This window comes from Cetorhinus maximus, chromosome 8 (genome assembly GCF_964194155.1).
Source record: "Cetorhinus maximus chromosome 8, sCetMax3.hap1.1, whole genome shotgun sequence".
NCBI lineage: Eukaryota > Metazoa > Chordata > Chondrichthyes > Lamniformes > Cetorhinidae > Cetorhinus > Cetorhinus maximus.
This window is the reverse complement of record NC_135886.1, coordinates 131624826-131644204: the sequence shown is the minus strand read 5'-3', so window position 1 is coordinate 131644204 and position 19379 is coordinate 131624826. Positions and strand designations below refer to the sequence as shown.

The following is a 19379-nucleotide window of genomic DNA, read 5'->3' as shown; positions in this document are numbered from 1 at the left end:
TGATGTTCAGTGGTGGGGTCATGGTCCAGGGAGAGGTAGGAGGAAGTGTAAACTGGAGGAACAGCACCTCATCTTCCGACTAGGCACTTTACAGCCTTCCGGACTGAATATTGAATTCAACAACTTTAGATCTTGAACTCCCTCCTCTATCCCCACCCCCTTTCCGTTTCTTCCCCCTTCCTTTTGTTTTTTCCAATAATTTATATAGATTTTTCTTTTTCCACCTATTTCCATTATTTTTAAATCTATACCTTTTGTGCCCTGTTAGTCTTTCCACCCCACCCCCACTAGAGCTGTACGTTGAGTGTCCTGCCATCCACTCTTAATTAGCACATTCTCTTAGATATCACCAACTTCAACACCTCTTTGTTCCTTTGTCTGTGACATTTTTTGATTATTTGTTCCTATCTGCCAGACCTGCTGAGTTTTTCCAGGTAATTCCAGCATCCGCAGCTTTTTGTTTTTATCTCCAGAACTGCTTGCTTGTCCTTACAACAACACCCCCCCACCCCCACCTTATATTTCACCTCTCTCCTAATATTACTCAGTTCTGTGGAAGGGTCATGAGGACTCGAAACGTCAACTCTTTTCTTCTCCGCCGATGCTGCCAGACCTGCTGAGTTTTTCCAGGTAATTCTGTTTTTGTTTTGGATTTCCAGCATCCGCAGTTTTTTGTTTTTATATAAGTGTATTGGAAGTGTCTGTTTTTGTTTATAATCGAGTACAACAGGAACTTGCATTAGGTACAGTGCTTTGTGATCTCTGAAGTGTGATGAGCAGGAATTGTGCACAGAGCCTTTTTAAAATATTGGGTGAGTCAAAAATTAGTGTTTAATATGTTGACAGAAATATTAGAACATCTGAAGAGAGATATTACATTATGTAATGGTTTTTATTTCACAATAACTAGACAGTAGCATATTTGACTGTACAGGAGAAACATACAACATAGATCAATTTTATATACTGTTTAATTATAATCAATTTGTTAAAGCAAGGCATGTCAAGTTGAGTGTCTTCCATTAATTTAGTCCATGTTCCATTATTTATCTTTGCTTACTATATTATCAACATGTGTCCTTATAATCAGCAATTTGCCCCCTCAAAATCTGTGCAGTTCCAGAAACTGCAGATGAGGAGGAGAAAACTGCAGACGTGGGGGAGAGAGAAAGAACAGAATTTTAAAGGCAAATATCCTGAGCATAATTAAATATAAACAAAAAAAAAACATATGAACAAGATACAAATGCTACACACCAGAGAGGATGAAATTCTTACATGGAAATATTTACAAAAACATTAATGAAAGTAACACCGCATTCCAACTTAAAACACAGAAGTCATCATTTTGACCAGAGTTAATGAATGCATGAATTTCACCCCCTTGCAGGTTGTTTCTGGTACAGTGTGTAGTGACAAAGCATTATTGTCAAGTACATCTATGTAATACGCAAAATGGACACCAACTCAGAGAAACAAAATGAAAACTGCATTAAGACCAAACTATATTTAAACTACAAATCTGATGTCTAATTTTTTTAAAAATGTAACGATAAATATATGCAAGTGCTGTATTTTACTTATTCTGTCATATTGACGATCAGATCAATTAGCAGTCATGAAAATGGTTTTAATGACCATTAAAAATGATTGTTAAATTCAAAAACTTTCCATGAAATTAAGTGTACAGTTGTGGTAAAAGAACATTCAATAGAGATTAACAATGGGTTACATCATATTCAGAAGGGCCTCTAATTTTAATGAATCTTCCTCCCCTGTAAAACATACTCTCTCATCAATCCCCAAGTGCCCTTTAGAAGCATAATGTATTTCCATTTACTTACTTATTTTTGCAGTTACAAAAGCCCATTTTTCATCAGACACCCGTTTCAAGGGGAAGTGTTTTCTTTGAGCACAACATTAAACAAAATGAATACATACAAGTCAGTAGTTGCAATGCAATGTGTGCAGCATATCAGAATATTTCAGTCCAAAATTTCCATTTTTTTTGTCAGAAATATACAACAGGCTAGTAAGTCAGACCATCAGCAAGCTGGAGAAGTATCTGAATACTAAATGGTAAGAAATCTGACAGCAACGCTGTTTGGCCACAAAATATAATTTGTAAACATATGCAGAATCTGCGAGCATCAGCCTTAATGTAACAGTTTAATCTGTCACCATGTAAATTCATTCCATCTTTCTTTAATTACGAACGCTTCATAGCCCACAAAAGAAAAGCCTTTGGCTATTACAGTTTGCTACTCAAAAGAAGGGAATATGTTCCAAGATACAGATCAGCCAACAAAAGTAAAATGGTTTAACCAGTCTGGAATTCCCTGTTATTTTGTAATATTCTTGTGAAGAATATTGAAAAAATGGAATGCTCAACATGATTAATAAGTTATGGATTGTTAAGACAAAGAGTATGGCATTGAGACACTCATTACTGAATTTCTAAAACCAATTACAGTTTCTGAGTCTTGAAACATGTTTTTTTTTAAATATTAATACATTTTTAACTGAGGTAACAATTGGCAGCAGGCCTAAATAAACCAAAAATGGAAGAAAATGTGCCATCCTCACAAATAATGACGTGCAACAGAAAATTCAGAGAAGAACCAACTGTATAACCAGATATAGGACAATGGCAAGGATTTCAACTGATCAATCTCTTTCCTAATGCTTGTCATCTGCATCATTCTCTAAACATACACAGCTCCAACATATACAAACGTTTGATCTACTGTTTAAATCAGACCAACGACGGTGATGTATGCAAAGTTTTCAGCACTGAAATCTCTCATTTGATTTCCGGTTCCGATTACGACAAGGGCCATATTCACATTCAAGACATAGTAGATAAAACAATTGTAATGATGCATTTATGACCCACAGCTATCAGTCAAACCCAATTAAAGTTCAACTGTAATGCAGTAGCCTTAAGTTTAACTAAGTTTAAAATGTAGAGTAGAAACTCAACAAATTCAAACGTATTTAAATTTTCCCCAAGGCCAAATACAATTTCTCTATGATCTGGTTTCCCTGGTGCGTGGAATAAGGTGTAAATGGCAGAAACCAGGAAGCATCTAAATTGAATTAAGACTTATGGAATTTGATTAGGATAATGTACCAATTTTGAAGAATTAGTCCAAGTGTGCTCAATTTGTCATAAATTTGAAAGAACAAATTTGCATTTATATAATGTGTTATGTCCTCAGGATGCCTAAAGCATTTCAGAGCCAATTAATTACTTTTTGAAGTGCAACTACTGTTACACATGTAAGATTTTGCATTTAACAAAGTGCCACAAACAGCAAAGGAATGAATGACCAGATAACGTTGTGTTTTATTGACGGTAGTTAATGAGGAATATTGATCAAAATACCAGGAGAATTCCCCTGCTGCTCTTAAGATAGTGCCATGGGATGTTTTATGTCCACATGAGCTGATGGATGTGTCCCTAGTTTAATATCTCTCCTGAACACCTTCAACAATGCTGCACCCCCTCAGTACTGAACTGAACTGTCAGCCTACAGCATGTTGTCAGGTTTTCACACCCTTCTTATTCAGACAAGTACTGCCAATTTAGCTACATTCTCAATATCACCTTTGCTTCCCCTAAAAAAAATGAATCAGTGTGAATATTTTAGTGTCAAAGATACATTCAAAGAAAAATAACTCCAATGCAAATAGCCGTTACGTAATAAGCATAAAATTCCTAAAATAATATTCATGAATATTATTTGGCTGATATAAACTGAATTGAAAAAAATTGATGGACAAAAGTGCAAACAAGCCTACGTATGTTACTGAAAGAAACGTTATGTTAAACAATTGCACTTTACTAGAAAACACATCTGTAACTAAAGAAAGTCTACAAATTACTGTTAGTATTATTAATGGCATTCTCTTGTCCATTATTTCAATTCAGCTATTTACATGGTGATTTTAGATGAATTAATACCTCTGGCAAAATATCAGACAGCTGTTTAGTTAACATACTAACAGGGCCAACAGTAGCTCTCAGGTTTATGAAGGCCAGTGTTTAAGCCCCACTGTTATTTTCAGATCCATGACTGCAAGGAAGCAAATTAATTTAAGCCAAGGATAAGTAGCTGCTAAAATGCTTCAGGTGGCTATACATTTCCAAAATCAGTCAGTATTATTTACTGGCCCATAAAAACAAAATATTTGTACGAGATCCTAAATGTAACTTCACTTAATATCAGTATAATTGCTGTAAAGGGATGGATAATAAAATAATCAGCATTTTCAAGGTATAATTGACTATAATTTAATAAATTTAATTCAAATTTGTTTAAATTATGCATAATATTTTTAGCTCCTGGAAAATAATTAAAAAATGAGTGGGGAAATACTTCAGCCAATTATATAAACTCAAAAATTGCACCTGGAAATTCCCACCAGGAATGTAGGCGTTTGCCTAGAATATCAGGTTTATTGCAAAGGCTGTACGTGAAGGGAGAGATTCTACTTACAAAAAAGAGAACTCAGGCTATAAAATATTAATAGAAACAAACTGGTTACATTTTACTCAGGTCCTGATTTTAAGACTGAAAAGACGACAGCACAAAGTAGTGGCGGATGATGGGGTGGGTGCATGACAGGTACGAACGAAAATGACCAGCTACAGTCATAAAAAAATACACTGGGGGCTAAAATTCAGCTTAGGCAGCAGTGCGTAATGGACAATTACAAATCAGCATTCATTACTCTGGTGTGGTGTAAAATGGGCTGCTGACTGCCCGCTATTGCCCGTTTGAAATGCCACCCAAGATCAATTACTCCCCCATTTTGTTTTCACAATCTTTTCTAGTCTGTTGTCTTTGTTTGGCACTGACCCTTAAATCTCCATTAATACTACAGTACTATCTCCATTAATACTACAGTACTATCTCCATTAAGAAGGAAAAACCCAGAAAATGCTGGAAAAACTCAGCAGTTCTGACAGCACCTGTGGAGAGAAAAACAGAGTTGACGTTTCGATTCTATACGACCCTTCTTCGGAGCTCAGAAGGGTCATACAGATTTGAAACGTTAACTCTGTTTTTCTCTCCACAGATGCTGTCAGAACTGCTGAGTTTTTCCAGCATTTTCTGGTTTTCTTTCAGATTTCCAGCATCTGCAGTATTTTGCTTTTAACTATCGCCATTAATACTAGAGTACTATCTCCATTAATACTAGAGTACTATCTCCATTAATACTAGAGTACTATCTCCATTAATACTAGAGTACTATCTTCATTAATACTAGAGTACTATCTCCACTATTACTAGAGTACTATCTCCACTATTACTAGAGTACTATCTCCATTACCTAGGGAACACCATTAAAGTAGGAAACAGTAATGTGATCAGTAATTTGCAGTGCTAGCCATATAAGCTACATAACAGAATCAGGATTTCCTGGTTAGTTCTTGCAGTAATCCATAGAGCCATGATAGCTGTCCTCTCAAGACTCTCACTACTCATGGATTTGAGATGAGTAATTCCACAGTTTTCTTTACTCAGTGATTGAGAAAGTCAGCACTACTACTGACAAACAGAAATAGCAGGACAGTAACCCTACATAAATGGCAGCCTGCTACCATTTAAACGAAGGCACATCATTTAGAACGATGCTATTTATCAAAATATTTTTAATTCACTTTTTGTATAAAGAGAAATTATAGTATTAACATGCAAATAAATCAACATTCCAGCATTCTTTTAACAGTATAGCTTAAATGAATTCTTTACAGTCTCTAAAGTAAAGTACTGTAAGTATTTGGAATTCTATGCACACATTTCAAAGCGTTGTCTGCGAGCGTGGAGATACTGGCACTGGAGAAGATGAGGTGGACGAATTGGAAACATGGGGAAGCATTCCTGTCGGAGAGTCTGAAATCTGCAGTTCCTCTAGTTTCTTCAGTAACTGCTCTCGTACAACCAACAGCTCTTTGTATCGCTGTTGCACTGGATCCTGCTGCTCAAAGAGGAGGCAGGAAAAACTGTTACATGAATATTAACATTTTACGGTAATATGAAAAAGCTGTTCAATATACTGTTCAATATAACCAGATATTCATTCGCCCAGGCAATGAACATTTCTAGTGAATATCGAAACAGTTTTATTGCATCGGGATTCAGTTCCACAATAGTTTGCCCTATCTTTTTCTCAAGAAAACTGATGCAACACATTCTAAACAGGACACAAGTTGCTCACCAAAGTCCAAATCATTATTGGCATCCCTTTAGGCGAACCTTTATGAATTTCTGTTCTGTTCCTGGGTACAGTCACAATGGTGAAAATACAATGCAGGTTAAACATGCGACACAAAAAATATTTTAAATCAGAAGTAAAATACGGCAAATCGGAAACGAAAACAGAAAATACTACAAATGCTCAGCAGATCCAGCAGCATCTAAAGAGAAAGAAACAAAGCTAAACATGGCGATATTGGATAGGATATAAAGGGCACGTACTTAAAAGGTTGGCAGTACTCAAAATAGAAAAGACACTCAATCTGGATGGGAAGCAGTCCATTTCTGAGGAAAGTATAGATAGAAACTGTGGAAACTCTGGCCACAACCTTTCACAATCCCCTTCAGTATGGGAGTCGTGCCAGAGGATTGGAGGGCAGAAAATGTTACACCCACTCAAAACAGGGGAGGGGGATAAACTCAGCAATTATAGGCCACTTATCCAAAAATCATGGTGGGGCTAATAACCCATGACAAAATTAATTGGCACTTGGAAAAGCATGAGCTAATTAAAGAAAGTCAGCACAGATGCATTGTATTTTCTGTTTTTATTTCAGGTTTCCAGCAACCGCAGTATTCTGCTTTTGATTTAAAATATGTTTTGGTTTTGCACTCTAAACCTGTATTGTATTTTGGCTTAAAGTAATTAGTGTACCCAGGAACAACAGAAATTCACAAAATTTCTTCTAAAGAGGTGCATATTCACAAATCTTTGGAGGTGGCAGGACAAATGAAAATACAGTTTTTTAAAAAATCATGAGATCCTTGGCTTTATAAATAAAGGCACAGAGTACAATAACAAGGATGCTAAGTCAAACCCTTATACTGTTTAGGCCACAGCTGGAGTCTTGTATTCGATTATAGACACCACATTTTAGGGAGGATGTGAAGGCCAGAAAAGATTTAAAAGTGGCCCCAGGAATGAGCAACTTCAATTATGTGGAGAGACTAGAGTTGTTCTCCATAGTACAAAAAAGGTTAAGAGGAGATTTGACAGGTGTGTTCAAAATTATGAACAGTTTTGATAGAGTAAATAAGGAGAAATTGTTTCTGGTGGCAGAAGGATTAGTAATCATATGACACAGATTTAGGCTGATGTGCAAAAGAACTAGAGGTGACAGGGACTTTCTTTTTACACACAATGAGCTATGATGATCTGGAATGCACTGCCTGTGGAAGCAGATTGAATAATAACTTTCACAAGGGAATTGGATAATTACCGGGAGGCAGCGGGGTGGTGGGGGTGAGGGAGGAAACATTACAGGACTATAAGAACAGGGACAAGGAGTAAGACTAATTGGATAGATCTTTCAAGAAGTTTGCTAGGTACAATGGGCCGAAAGTCTCCCTTTTGAGATATATCAGTCTTTACATCAACATTAATGGGATGTTGCAGGGATAAGCCTATTGCCCTAGACTTCAAAAGGCCAGATTATTGAGGATAAACAAGGATCATACTGGTAGAATTTTGATGGACAAAAACCAAGTTTTAGTACAATTAAATCACCACATAAATAAGTTACATATTTTAGATGAAATCTTGGGGTCAGTGAAAATCTATAATGCATTGCATATGGAAACACGTGCTAAGTCACTGAATGTCTTCAACTCACCTTAATGGAACTGACAGTGTACGGAAACCTAACAGAAGAAACCTTATCTTTTAATAAGGAAAGGAAAGGCTGGCGTATCCTGTGTTTCTAAAGGGGCTGGGGGTGGACGTAGCAGAAGAGCTCATCATAATCTTCCCTAGATACAGGGGGAGGAAGGTGCTGGAGGTTTGGAGAGTGGCAAAAAAATGACATTCTTATTCAAGAAAGGATGTAAGAACAGTCCTAAAAGCTATAGGCTATTAGTTTGACATTAGTGGTGGGTAAGGTTTTAGAAACAACAATCAGGGAAAAGAATCAACAACAGGCACTTGGAGAGGTTTGAGTTAGTTAGGCCAGCAGAGATTTGTAAAGAGAGATTGTGCTCAACTAATCTAACTAAATTTTCTTATGAAGTAACAGGGAAGGTTGATTAAGGGAATATGTTGGATGTTATCTCTTTGAATTTTAAGAAAGTGTTTGACAAAGTACCACATAAAAGACTGGTTAACAAAATTGAGGCTCATGTAATAGGAGCGTCAGCATCAAACTGGATAAACAACTCCCTTAAAGACACAAAACAGTGATGGCAAGTGGTTATTTTTCAGACTGGATGGTGGTAGACAAAATGTTCCCAAAGGATTATTGCTAGGACCACCGTTTTTTTTTGCTATATGTAAGTGACTGGGATACTGGAATACAGAGTAAAATTTCAAAATTTGCCAACGATACCAAACAGTAAGGATGATATTAATTGTCTGCAACAGGACATAGATAGGCTAGCAGAATGGGCAGACAAGTGGCAAATGGAATTTAATACAGAGAAATGTGAGGTAATGCATTTTGGTAGAAAATATAGGGAGAGACAATGAGACTTAATGGCACAGTGTGCAGGAACAGAGGGATCCTGGAGTGGAAGTGCATTGATCTTTGAAGGTGGCAGAACATATTGAGAGAGTGGTTAGCAAGGGATAGGGGATCCTGGGCTTTATAAATAGATGCACTGAGTACAAAAGCAGAGGAAGTTATGCTAAATTTTTATAGAGCTCTACTTAGGCTGCAGCTAGAGTATTGCGTTCAGTTCTGGTCACCACATTTTATGAAGGATTGAGAGGATACAGAGGAAATTTACCAGAATGGTTCCAGGATTTTAGCTACAAGGTTAGGTTGGAGAAGCTAGAGTTGTTCTCCTTGGAGCAAAGGAAGTTGAGGGGAGATTTAATAGAGATGTACAAAATCACTACAGGTTTGAATAAGGTAATCAAGGAAAAACTGTTCTCATTAGCTCAGGGTACAAAACTTGGGGGACGCAAATTTAACGTTTTGGGCAAGAAAGGCAAAGGGAATGTGAAGAACTTTCTTCCACAGTGATTGGTAACAACCTGGAACTCGAGGGTGTGAAATCAATGATTTCAAAAGGAAAATGGATGGTCACTTAAAGGAAATAAACTTGCAAGGCTACAGGGATAGAGTGAGGGAATGAGACTAACTGGATTGCTCCACAGAGAGCCAGCATGGACTCGATGGTTTGAATGGCTTCCTTTATGCCTTAAATGACTCTATGAATGACGTGTTCTGTACTAACATGCTTCATCACAAAGGGTAGAACAAATCTGCAACATCCCATTAGTGAATTCATAATCTCACTTGGGCTGGTGCCTGACAAAGCAAGGTATTTCCCCAGAGAAGATGACCAATTTAATGGGCTGCCTCACACCCTCAAAACTATCATACTCTTACAGCAATATAGTATGCATGATGATTTGCACCTGTAGTCACATACCTGTTGCCTGAACCAAGGGTTCCACCGGATGTAATAGTTGACCCAGAGATCCAGGTGCCGCATGCTGGCTACTGGGTAGAGCACACGGTGTTGGTCTTTTGTGTAAAACGGATTGATGTACTTGTCAATTTCACTGTTTATATAAGACCATAAGGACACAGTCTTTTTTCGCAAATCCTTGAAATCAACAAAAAAAAATGACTTTTAACACAATGTTGCACAAATACAGGAAAAATACAAGTACAAATATCAGCAGGAAACTTCCTGACGGTTACCACCTACTGTCCTCCCTCAGCTGATGAATCAGTGCTCCTCCATGTTGAATGCTGCTTGGAAGAAGCACTGAAGGTAGCAAGTGCACACAATGTACACTGGATGGGGCACTTTGATGTCCATTACCAAATGTGGCTCAAAAGCACCACCACTGACTGAGTTGGCCTAGTCCTAAAGGACATAGCTGCTCGGCTGGGTCTGCAACTGGTGGCAAAGGAAACAGTACAAGAGAAAAATCTACTTGACCTTGTCCTCACCAATCTACCTGTCACAGATGCATCTGTCCATGACAGTATTGGTCGGAGTGACCACCACACAGTCCTTATCGAGAGAAAGTCCCATTTACCTTCCAGTAGGGGAGAGGGGACGGACCTGCGTGGGAGCACCCTTCCTGAGCTGTTTGTGAATTTGAAAAAAAAAAGTGAGAATGTGACATCACAGGAAAGTTATGAATTGATTGGTTCTTCAGCAGCTGCTATTAGGGACTGTGTTTCAATCCCAGTAATTTTGAAAAACGTAAATCTCTAAACAAGCACAGGGAAAGTAAGAATTTATAGACACAGGAGAGGGAGCTGATTTGTGAGTAAAGGCGAAGAATTTCTACTTTCTACTAATCTCCGCTTTATAGTTAACAGTACAAGAGTAAGGTAAAAGTAAGTAAAAGTAACTAAAGTTAAAGTAAATAAAGTGATTTAAGAGTTTAAGGTTAAGGCATGGCATGGAAGGAAAGCTCAGCCAAGTGGAAAGCCCGTCCTGTGGTATGTGGGGAGACATGGACACTTCCCGTGACCCAGACGAGCCCACGTGCAGGGAGTATCACCAGCTGTAGAAACTTGAGCCTCGCGTTTCAGAGCTTGAGCAGTGTCTGGAGTCACTGAGGCACATCCGTGAGGCAGAGAACTACGTGGATAGCATGTTCAGAGAGGTGGTCACACTGCAAGTTGGGGCAAGCAGGCAGATAGGGAATGGGTGACTGCCAGGCAGTCCAAGAGAAACAGGCAGGTAAGTGCAGGAGTCCCTAGAGGTCCCACTCACTAACAGATTTTCCATTCTGGATATTGGTGAGAGTACGGATCCTTGGAGGAGTGCAGCAACAGCCAAACCTGTGGCACCATGGGTGGCCCAGCTGTACAGGAGGGGAGGAAGAAGAGTGGAAGGGCAGTACTGATAGGGGATTCTCCAGTTAGGGGGACAGACAGGCGTTTCTGCGGCCGTCAACATGATTACAAGGTGGTTTGATGCCTCCCTGGTGCTAGGACCAAGGATGTCACAGAACGGTTGCAGGACATTCTTGCAAGAGAGGGCAAACAGCCAGAGGTTGTGGTCCACATTGGTACTAACGACATAGGTAGGAAGGAGATGTGGTCCAGCAATCGGAAGTTAGGGAGCTGGGTAGAAAATTAGCAAGCAGGACCTCTAAGGTAATCATCTCCGGATTAATTTTGGTCCCACGTGCAAGTCAGCACAGAAATAGGAAGATAAGACAGATGAATGCATGGCTGGAAAGATGGTGTAGGAGGGAGGGCTTTAGATTCTTGGGTCACTGGGATTGGATCTGGGGGAGATGGCACCTGTACAAACCGGACGGGTTGCACCTGAGCAGAGCTGGGACTGAATTCCTTGCAGGGTGTTTTGCTAGTGCTGTTGGGGAGGGTTTAAACTTAAGGAAACCAGGAGAGGATATTAGAAAGTAACACCAGGGTGCACGAAATGCTGGGAGAGGCAGATAGCACTAAAATAGAGAATCGTAAGTTAATAGATGAAGTCGGAGTAAGGGAGCAAGTAATGAAATCTAAATCAGGGTTACACTGCATGTATGTGAAAGCACAGAGTATACTTAATAAAACTGGGGAGTTACAGATTGCCTTGTGGGATTATGATGTGGCGATAATGGAGACCTGGCTTAAGGAAGGGCAGATCTGGATCTTAAATATTCCTAGTTACAGGGTGTTCAGAAAAGATAGGAAAGGGATAAAAGGAGGGTGGCGTTTTTGGTTGAGAGTATTGCAGTATTGGAGAAACAGAATGTATCAGAGGATTCAAGGACAGAATCGATTTGGCTAGAGCTAAGGAATAAGAAGGGTGCAATTACATTGCTCAGTGTAATATATAGATAGACCATCAGCTAGTGGGAAGGATATAGAGTAACAAATCTGCAAGAAAATTACAGAGAGGTGTAAACATCATAGAGTAGTTATAATAGGGGACTTTAAGTACCCGTATATAGACTGGGATAGTGGTAGTGTAAGGGGCAGTGAGGGACAAGCGTTCCTAGATTGTGTTCAGAATTTCCTGTAGCAGTATGTGTCCAGTCCAACAAGAAAGGATGCACTGCTAGACCTGGTTCTTGGGAATGAGGTGGGCCAAGTAGGCCAAGTGACAGTGGGGGAACATTTAGGGGACAGTGATCATTGTATCACAAGGTTTAGAATGACGGTGGAAAATGATATTGGTCAATCCAGAGTAAGAATAATCAACTGGCAGAGACCGGACTTCAATGGGGCAAGAACGGAGCTGGGCCGGACAGACTGGAACCAAAGGTTGGTGGGAAAAACAGTAGCTGAACAATGGGCTACCTTCAAAGAGGTGGTGGTTTGGGCACAGTCAAGGTATGTTCCCTCAAAAGAGAAGGGTAGGACAAACAAATCCAGAGCTCCCTGGATGACAAAGGAGATAGAAATTAAATTAAAGAAGAAAACGTGTGCTTATGTAAGGTGTCAGGTAGCAAATACAATTGAGAACCAAGCTGAATACAGTGAATACAGAAGGTTCAGAAGGGATGTGAAAAAGTAAATACGAGAAGCAAAGAGAGATGATGAAAAAAGACTGGCAGCTAACATAAAAGGAAATCCCAAAGTATTCCATGAGTACATCAATAGCAAAAGAGTGGTACAAGGTGGAGTAGGGCCGATTAGGGACCAAAAAAGGGATTTACACATAGAGGCAAGAGGCAAGGCTGAGAAGTTAAATGAATACTTTGCATTTGTCTTTACACACGAGGCAGATGCTGCCCAGGCCATGGTGACAGAGGAGAAACTCAGTCACAAGGAGGGTTTAAAATTGATAAGGTGGTGATATTGGATAAACTGTCGGTACTTATAGCTGATAAGGCACCAGGACTGGATGAGATGCATCCAAGAATATTGAAGGAAGTGAGAGTGGAAATTGCAGAGACACTGACAATAATCTTTCAATGTTCCCTGGATTTGGGGGAAGTGCCGGAGGACCAGAGAATTGCAAACATTACGCCCTTGTTCAAAAAAGGTTGTAAAGATCTGAACTGCAATTACAGACCAGTCAGTTTTACTTTAGTGGTGGGGAAACTTCTAGAAACAATTATTCGGGATAGAATTAATAGTCACATGGAAAAATGTGGATTGATTCGGAAGAGTTAGTATGGATGTATTAAAGCAAAATCATGTCTAACTAACTTGGAGTCTTTTGAATAAGTAACAGATGGTTGATGAGGGCAAGGCCATCGATGTGGTGTATATGGACTTCCAAAAGGCGTTTGATACAGTGTCACACAACGGGCTTGTCAGGAAAGTTATAGGTCATGGAATAAAAGGGACAGTAGCAACATGGATACAAAATTGGCTGAGGGATAGGAAACAGGGACTAATGGTTAATGGTTATTTTTTGGGCTGGAAGGTTTGTAGTGGAGTTCCCCAGGGGTTGGTATTGGGTTCCTTGCTTTTCCTGACATATATAAATGATCTAGATCTTGGTGTGGAGGGGACAATTTCAAAGTTTGCAGATGACACAAAACTCAGGAGAATTGTAAACTGCGAGGGGGACAATGTAGACCTTCGAAAGTACATCGATACATTGGTGGAGTGGGGAGATAGGTGGCAGATGAAGTTCAATGCTGAGAAGTGTGAGGTGATGCACTTTGATACAAAGAACACGGAGAGACAGTATAAAATAAAGGCTGCTATTCGAAAGGGTGTGCAGGAGCAGAGAGACTTGGGTGTATATGTACATGTGTCATTAAAGGTGGCAGGGCAGGTAGAGAGCGGTTTCTAAAGCATACAGTATTCTAGGCTTCATTAATAGGGGCATAGAGTACAAGAGCAGGGAGGTTATGATGAAATTATGTAAGACACTGGTTAGACCTCAGCTGGAGCATTGTGTACAGTTCTGGGCGCCACACTATAGGAAGAATGTGAACGCATTGGAGAGAGTGCAGAAGAGGTTTACGAGAATGGTTCCAGGGATGAGACGTACTTCAGTTATGAGGAAAGACTGGAGAAGTGGGGACTGTTTTCCTTGGAGAGGAGAAGGTTAAGAGAGACTTGATAGAAATTTTCAAAATCATGAGGGGTCTGGACGGAGTAGATAGGGAGAAACTGTTCCCGCTCATAAATGGATTGAAAACCAGAGGGCACAGTTTTAAAGCGTTTTGCAAACTAAACAAATGTGAGGTGAGAAAAATCTTTTTCACACAGCGAGTAGTTAGGGTTTGGAATGCACTGCCTGGAAGTGTGGTGGAGGCAGGTTCAATTGAGGCTTTCAAGAGGGCATTGGATGAGTATTCAAATAGAAACAATGTGCAGGGTTATGGGGAAAAGGCAGAAGGTTGGCACTAAGTTAAAATGCTCAAAGAGTCGGTGCAGACCACGATGGGCTGAATTAAATGACTGCAGGGCGGCCAGTCAAGGTGCGGGAGAGGGGGCTGCAGATGGTGGCAAACACTGGAGCTCAAGACTAGTGGGGACCCGGGCTCCGTGTTTTAAACGGAGTTTCTCATCGTCCAGACTGAGCAGTTAGAGCCACAGACTGGCTTAAAAAAGATCGGAACTGAAGAATTCCAACCTTTTTTAAAGCCAGTCTGTCAGTGTCAGTGTCGATTTCACTTGAGTTGCTGCATTACAGCTTCCGACCTTCGGGCAGCTTCATGGGTCCGTGTTTTTTTTTTACAAAAGCCCACCAGAAAACCAAACAGCCCAGCAGGCAAACAGCTATGCTAATCAAAGGCACCAAGTGGAGCTACCCAGCCATGCTTCATTCGAATGGAAGGTCAACATAGCGCAGCAACTGTGAGGAGAGTGTTCTTGCTTGAAATATGGTAAGTGAGATCCCTGCAATCTTAGGACCAAGTGGATGCTTGGATGCTGTATGTGTGTGGGGAGGGCAGGGTGGGGGTGGGGGAGTAGGAGATTTGAGTGCAGCTGAGAGGTCTCAGTGGAGGTTGTGGGGAGTTTAGAGGGGTGCTGTGGTGAGGGGGGGGCAAGGGGAGGTTGGCTACAGAGTTGAATTGTTTTGTAAATGCAGTGATTTCTTTGTAGCCACTTTCCTAACATCAGTTGATTGCTCTGTGATTAATCATCCTTAGAAAATCAGCATGGGGTCTCCAATGCGCTGCTACAGTCACACTGGCTACTGTATGCAGATGTAATGAAAGAAAGACAAAACTACATTTATACAGCACCTTTCACAAATGTCCCAAATCGCTTTACAGCCAATTAAGTATTTTTGAGCTGTAGTCACTGTATAATGTAGGCAATGGCCTACTCCTGCTCATAATACGTATGGTCGTAGTCATTCTGGGATGGATGAGATGAACTGGGTTAGATGGCCTTTGTCACCTATAATTACCTTGCGAATAGAGGGTGGAATCATGGCTGGAGTTCTGTTTATTTTGTTGCTAATGAAAGTTGACTGTGAGGGGGATTTGTAGGGTGAGATTGCCAGGACAGAAGTGTGTAATGGACTCATTGTGAATCAGTAACCTGTTTTACACGGCACATGACTCTCAAGGGTTTTTCCATTGACTTCAATCTTGTCCTTTTGTCTATTTACCCATTACCCCCCTTTCTTGGTGCTTTACATGAATTTTTGGAGGTATTGAAATATTGTGATAAAGTTGTGCTGCATGGTAAATATGGAAAATATATTGTAGTGGAAAGCAGTAGAGTCTTCAGGCTTGTTGATCAAGAAAACACAGGTACAATTGTGAACCAGTCTTTGTTCTCAGGCCTCATCAAAATTGTGTTGCACAGAGGTACATGAGGGCTCCAATGCTTCCACTGACAAAGACGACCTATGTTGTTCAATCATTCCACTTTGTTGCTCAGGGGTCATTTGATCTTTTTACCCTGTGAGATTACTGATAAAATAGATTCCAATTACACCCCTTATATGAAAGAATTAGATTGAAAATCATGCAACCAGGCAGATGAAAGTCTTCTACCTCTACAGAAAAGATTTTGTGTAGTTTATCTGGGCTGCAATATTGAATCTTTCCCCCAAATATGAATTTACTGTCATCATGTCCATATGGTTCAATGTGCAGAACATGTTAATGAGGACTGGTGTAGTCACCGAAATTAGCGTTATCGTCTGCGCAATTATAAATAACTAATGGGATATTGTCAAATTAATTGCTACTGTCAAATTAACAATATTGCACGATGTTGTTAAAGTGAAATTTGTAGTTTCTGGTTTGTTTAATAATCGTGGTGGGATCACCTTTAGGGTGCACACAACTAACACTGCATTATATTGTTGCTGCTCTTGATATTATTGACCCATGCTGCATATATATCGGATGATAGTTATAACCAGATGCCTACAATGGGTGTCATCATTTCACTAGGATCTTTCTGTGATTGTTTGGTGAATTGTTTGGTGAACCTTGAAAGGGGAAATAATATCATGCATGATTGAGGGAGAGGGTTAAAGTTGGCGGGGGTGGGGAGGGAGGGGAAAAGAGACTCACAAAATTAGTGTTTCTTACATTTATATAATGCCCGTAACGTATTAATACAACCCAAAGCATTTAGGAATGACACAGCAAGTCGACTAGCCAGGGAAATTAATGGCCCCAGGATTAGAATAGCAGTCAACACATATACACAATCTGTTTTATTAAAGTATGCTGCAATTTTACCTCCACGCACCCCTTCCACCAAGGGTTCCATAGTTTGAGTTTTAATTGCAAAATGGAAGAAATGAAATGTAAGATACAAAAAAATGTGACGAGATTCTAGTACAGTTGCTTCCCTGTCCCTTCCCTCTTCAACTGACACCTTAGATGTGTGCTGACTCCTGCTCTCCCAGAAAATACCAGAAACAGTGAAATATAAAGAAAGGAAGGTTGGGTTCCATTGGGTTAGAACCAGGAGAAATCAAAGTGCCAAAGGGAAACAAGCAGCTGAACGGAAAATTGAACAATGAAATAACCAAAGTTAATAGAAAGTGTTACATTTATAGCACAACTTAAATGCATAAAATGAAGTTATACACACAGAGCATGAAATATGGAACACTTTATTAACTCCATACTATAGCCCCCCCCACCTTAATGCTATAGGACAGGTAATGAAGTACTTCAGCAGATATTACAATAAGAGCAGTACTGCTGGATGCACTTTGCTAATCCCCACTAGATGGCTAGTAGAAAGTTTCCAAAATCTGCTTGTACCAACCTCCTTTGACCGCTGTTGCTCACAGGTATAAAGGAAGGTCCCAAATCGGCAGCTGTACAGGTGATCCAGAATGGTAATCAAGAAAAGCTCATTAAACTGAAAAGCTGTCGGAAACTAGAGCCAAGAGAAAATAATGTCAAGAAAAGCATCCCTTTTAAGCACATTTTGTTAAATCCATCTGAAAATGGACCAAGTTAATACTAGATAAAGTAACAACAGAAAATGCTGGAAAAATTCAGCAGGTCTGACAGCATCTGTGGAGAGAGAAACAGAGTTAACGTTTCGAGTTTGTATGACTCTTCTTCAGACAGACTCTTCTACGGATTCTTCTATGAATCGAAACGTTAACTCTGTTTCTCTCTTCACAGATGCTGTCAGACCTGTTGAGTTTTTCTAGCATTTTCAGTTTTTATTTCAGATTTCCTGGATCCGCAGTATTTTGCTTTTATCTAGATGAAGTAATCCGCAGTATTTTGCTTTTATCTAGATGAAGTAATATTTGGTTCAAATTGTGCTTTACCCCACAGTAAGATGAAACATGCAGAGCAATTGTTTTGATCACAGTAGTTTAGTTCAAATGGATGCAATTTATAGTCAACATAAAGATACCAAATAATACTTGACACCACCCTACTTAAGTAGCTCATTTTACTTAAACAGAACAACCCATCTGTATTCTGTCCCACATCCCAGGACAGAACCACTCTTCCAGTAGTGCTGTCTTCTGCAATGTCTTGTGTAATGCCTTTTTTTTTTCCAAAAGCCAATATGCCTTTTGGTTAGTGTCTATGCCACTTAATTGTCTAAAAAAAAGTTCCACAATACCTGCTTGTCCAAATTGAATACCTCCCCCAGAGTCCAGTCCACCAGCCCAACTTGGTACTGACCTCTGCTGAGTTCAAATGAACAGCATTGTCACAGCAATATTGAAAGTATACAGTTGCTGGAATGTCAAATTCTCTCATTATCTCCAGGATGCTAGTTTTAAACAGCCCCTCAAAACCTACTGTATATCTGTTATGGTCCTGTGAATTTAAACTTTTACAACTTAAATTTATGTTGTACCTTTAATGTAATAAAATGTCCCAAGACAATTCAGAGAATAAAAACAAAATATGACACCAAGCCACATAAAGAGTTACAATGATATTTCCACCAGACAAAGAGCTATTAGGTCAGGGGGCCAAAAGCTTGGTTAGGTTTTAAGGAGTTTTAAGGGTCAAAAATGACACTAAGGTTGAGAACAGTCTAGCTTAGTCTCAGGCAGTTGTGTGAGAGAGGGTGGAGCCAGTAGTTTAGGGAATGGAGTCAGTTTAACTTTAAATGTATTTTTTTATATACAAGTAATATGCCCACATCCTCTCTGTGGAAGAATAGTCAAAAGTTTCAGATATGCAATGGTGTTCAATAGTTGCCTATCATGCGCTTCTATTATAAAATGCACTAACATATTACATTTCCCCCACTTAGTATTAAAAGCACTTACTTGCTTTGTCATTTGCCACACACAGTCAATGAACTGCAGAAATATAGGAGACCGATCTGCATCTGCATGGTTCTTGTCACCATGTCCTATTCTCTAAAGTAAAAAAATTAAGTCAACTTCTGTTTATCAAAACATGCCTTATAAACTTACATCAACTAAAAATCAGAGGTGATTTTAACTTGAAGAACAGATGATGAATCTGTAACTGCCTAGGGGAGACCTGCAGCAGTTGTCTTTTAGCAAAAGGGGTAAAATAATAAACTACACTATGAAGAACCTGTTATAACCCAGAAAGCCAGGTGGTGAAGGACAGAACTGGAGCCAATCTTAACACTTTTTTTTTTGAAACAGAGATACATTACAAATATCCTAACCTAGCCCTCACAGTTCCAGTCTGTTCCTATTTAGAGAGACACATGTGAATCTCCAGTTAATGAACAACAAATGCACACAATTTTTAAAAAAAATATTCATTCAGGTGATGTGTGCGTCACTGCCCATCCATAATTACCTTTGTTCAGAGGGTATTTAAGAGTCAACCACATTGCTGTG

The 19379-nt window shown here is 39.6% G+C and overlaps 1 protein-coding gene across 1 annotated transcript in view; it reads right to left on the bottom strand.

The window, feature by feature from the left end:
- Window positions 1-873: 873 nt before the first annotated feature.
- Window positions 874-19379, bottom strand: part of mtm1 (myotubularin 1) — an 84868-nt gene continuing 66362 nt past the window's right edge. Inside the window, exons 12-16 of the mRNA XM_078547658.1 lie at window positions 18828-18920; window positions 17342-17455; window positions 9639-9815; window positions 5275-5988; window positions 874-5159 (exon numbers count right to left, since the gene is read on the bottom strand). Of these exons, the coding sequence (XP_078403784.1) occupies window positions 5812-5988; window positions 9639-9815; window positions 17342-17455; window positions 18828-18920 (561 nt within the window). The 3' untranslated portion in view covers window positions 874-5159; window positions 5275-5811. The remainder of the gene's footprint in view (window positions 5160-5274; window positions 5989-9638; window positions 9816-17341; window positions 17456-18827; window positions 18921-19379) is intronic.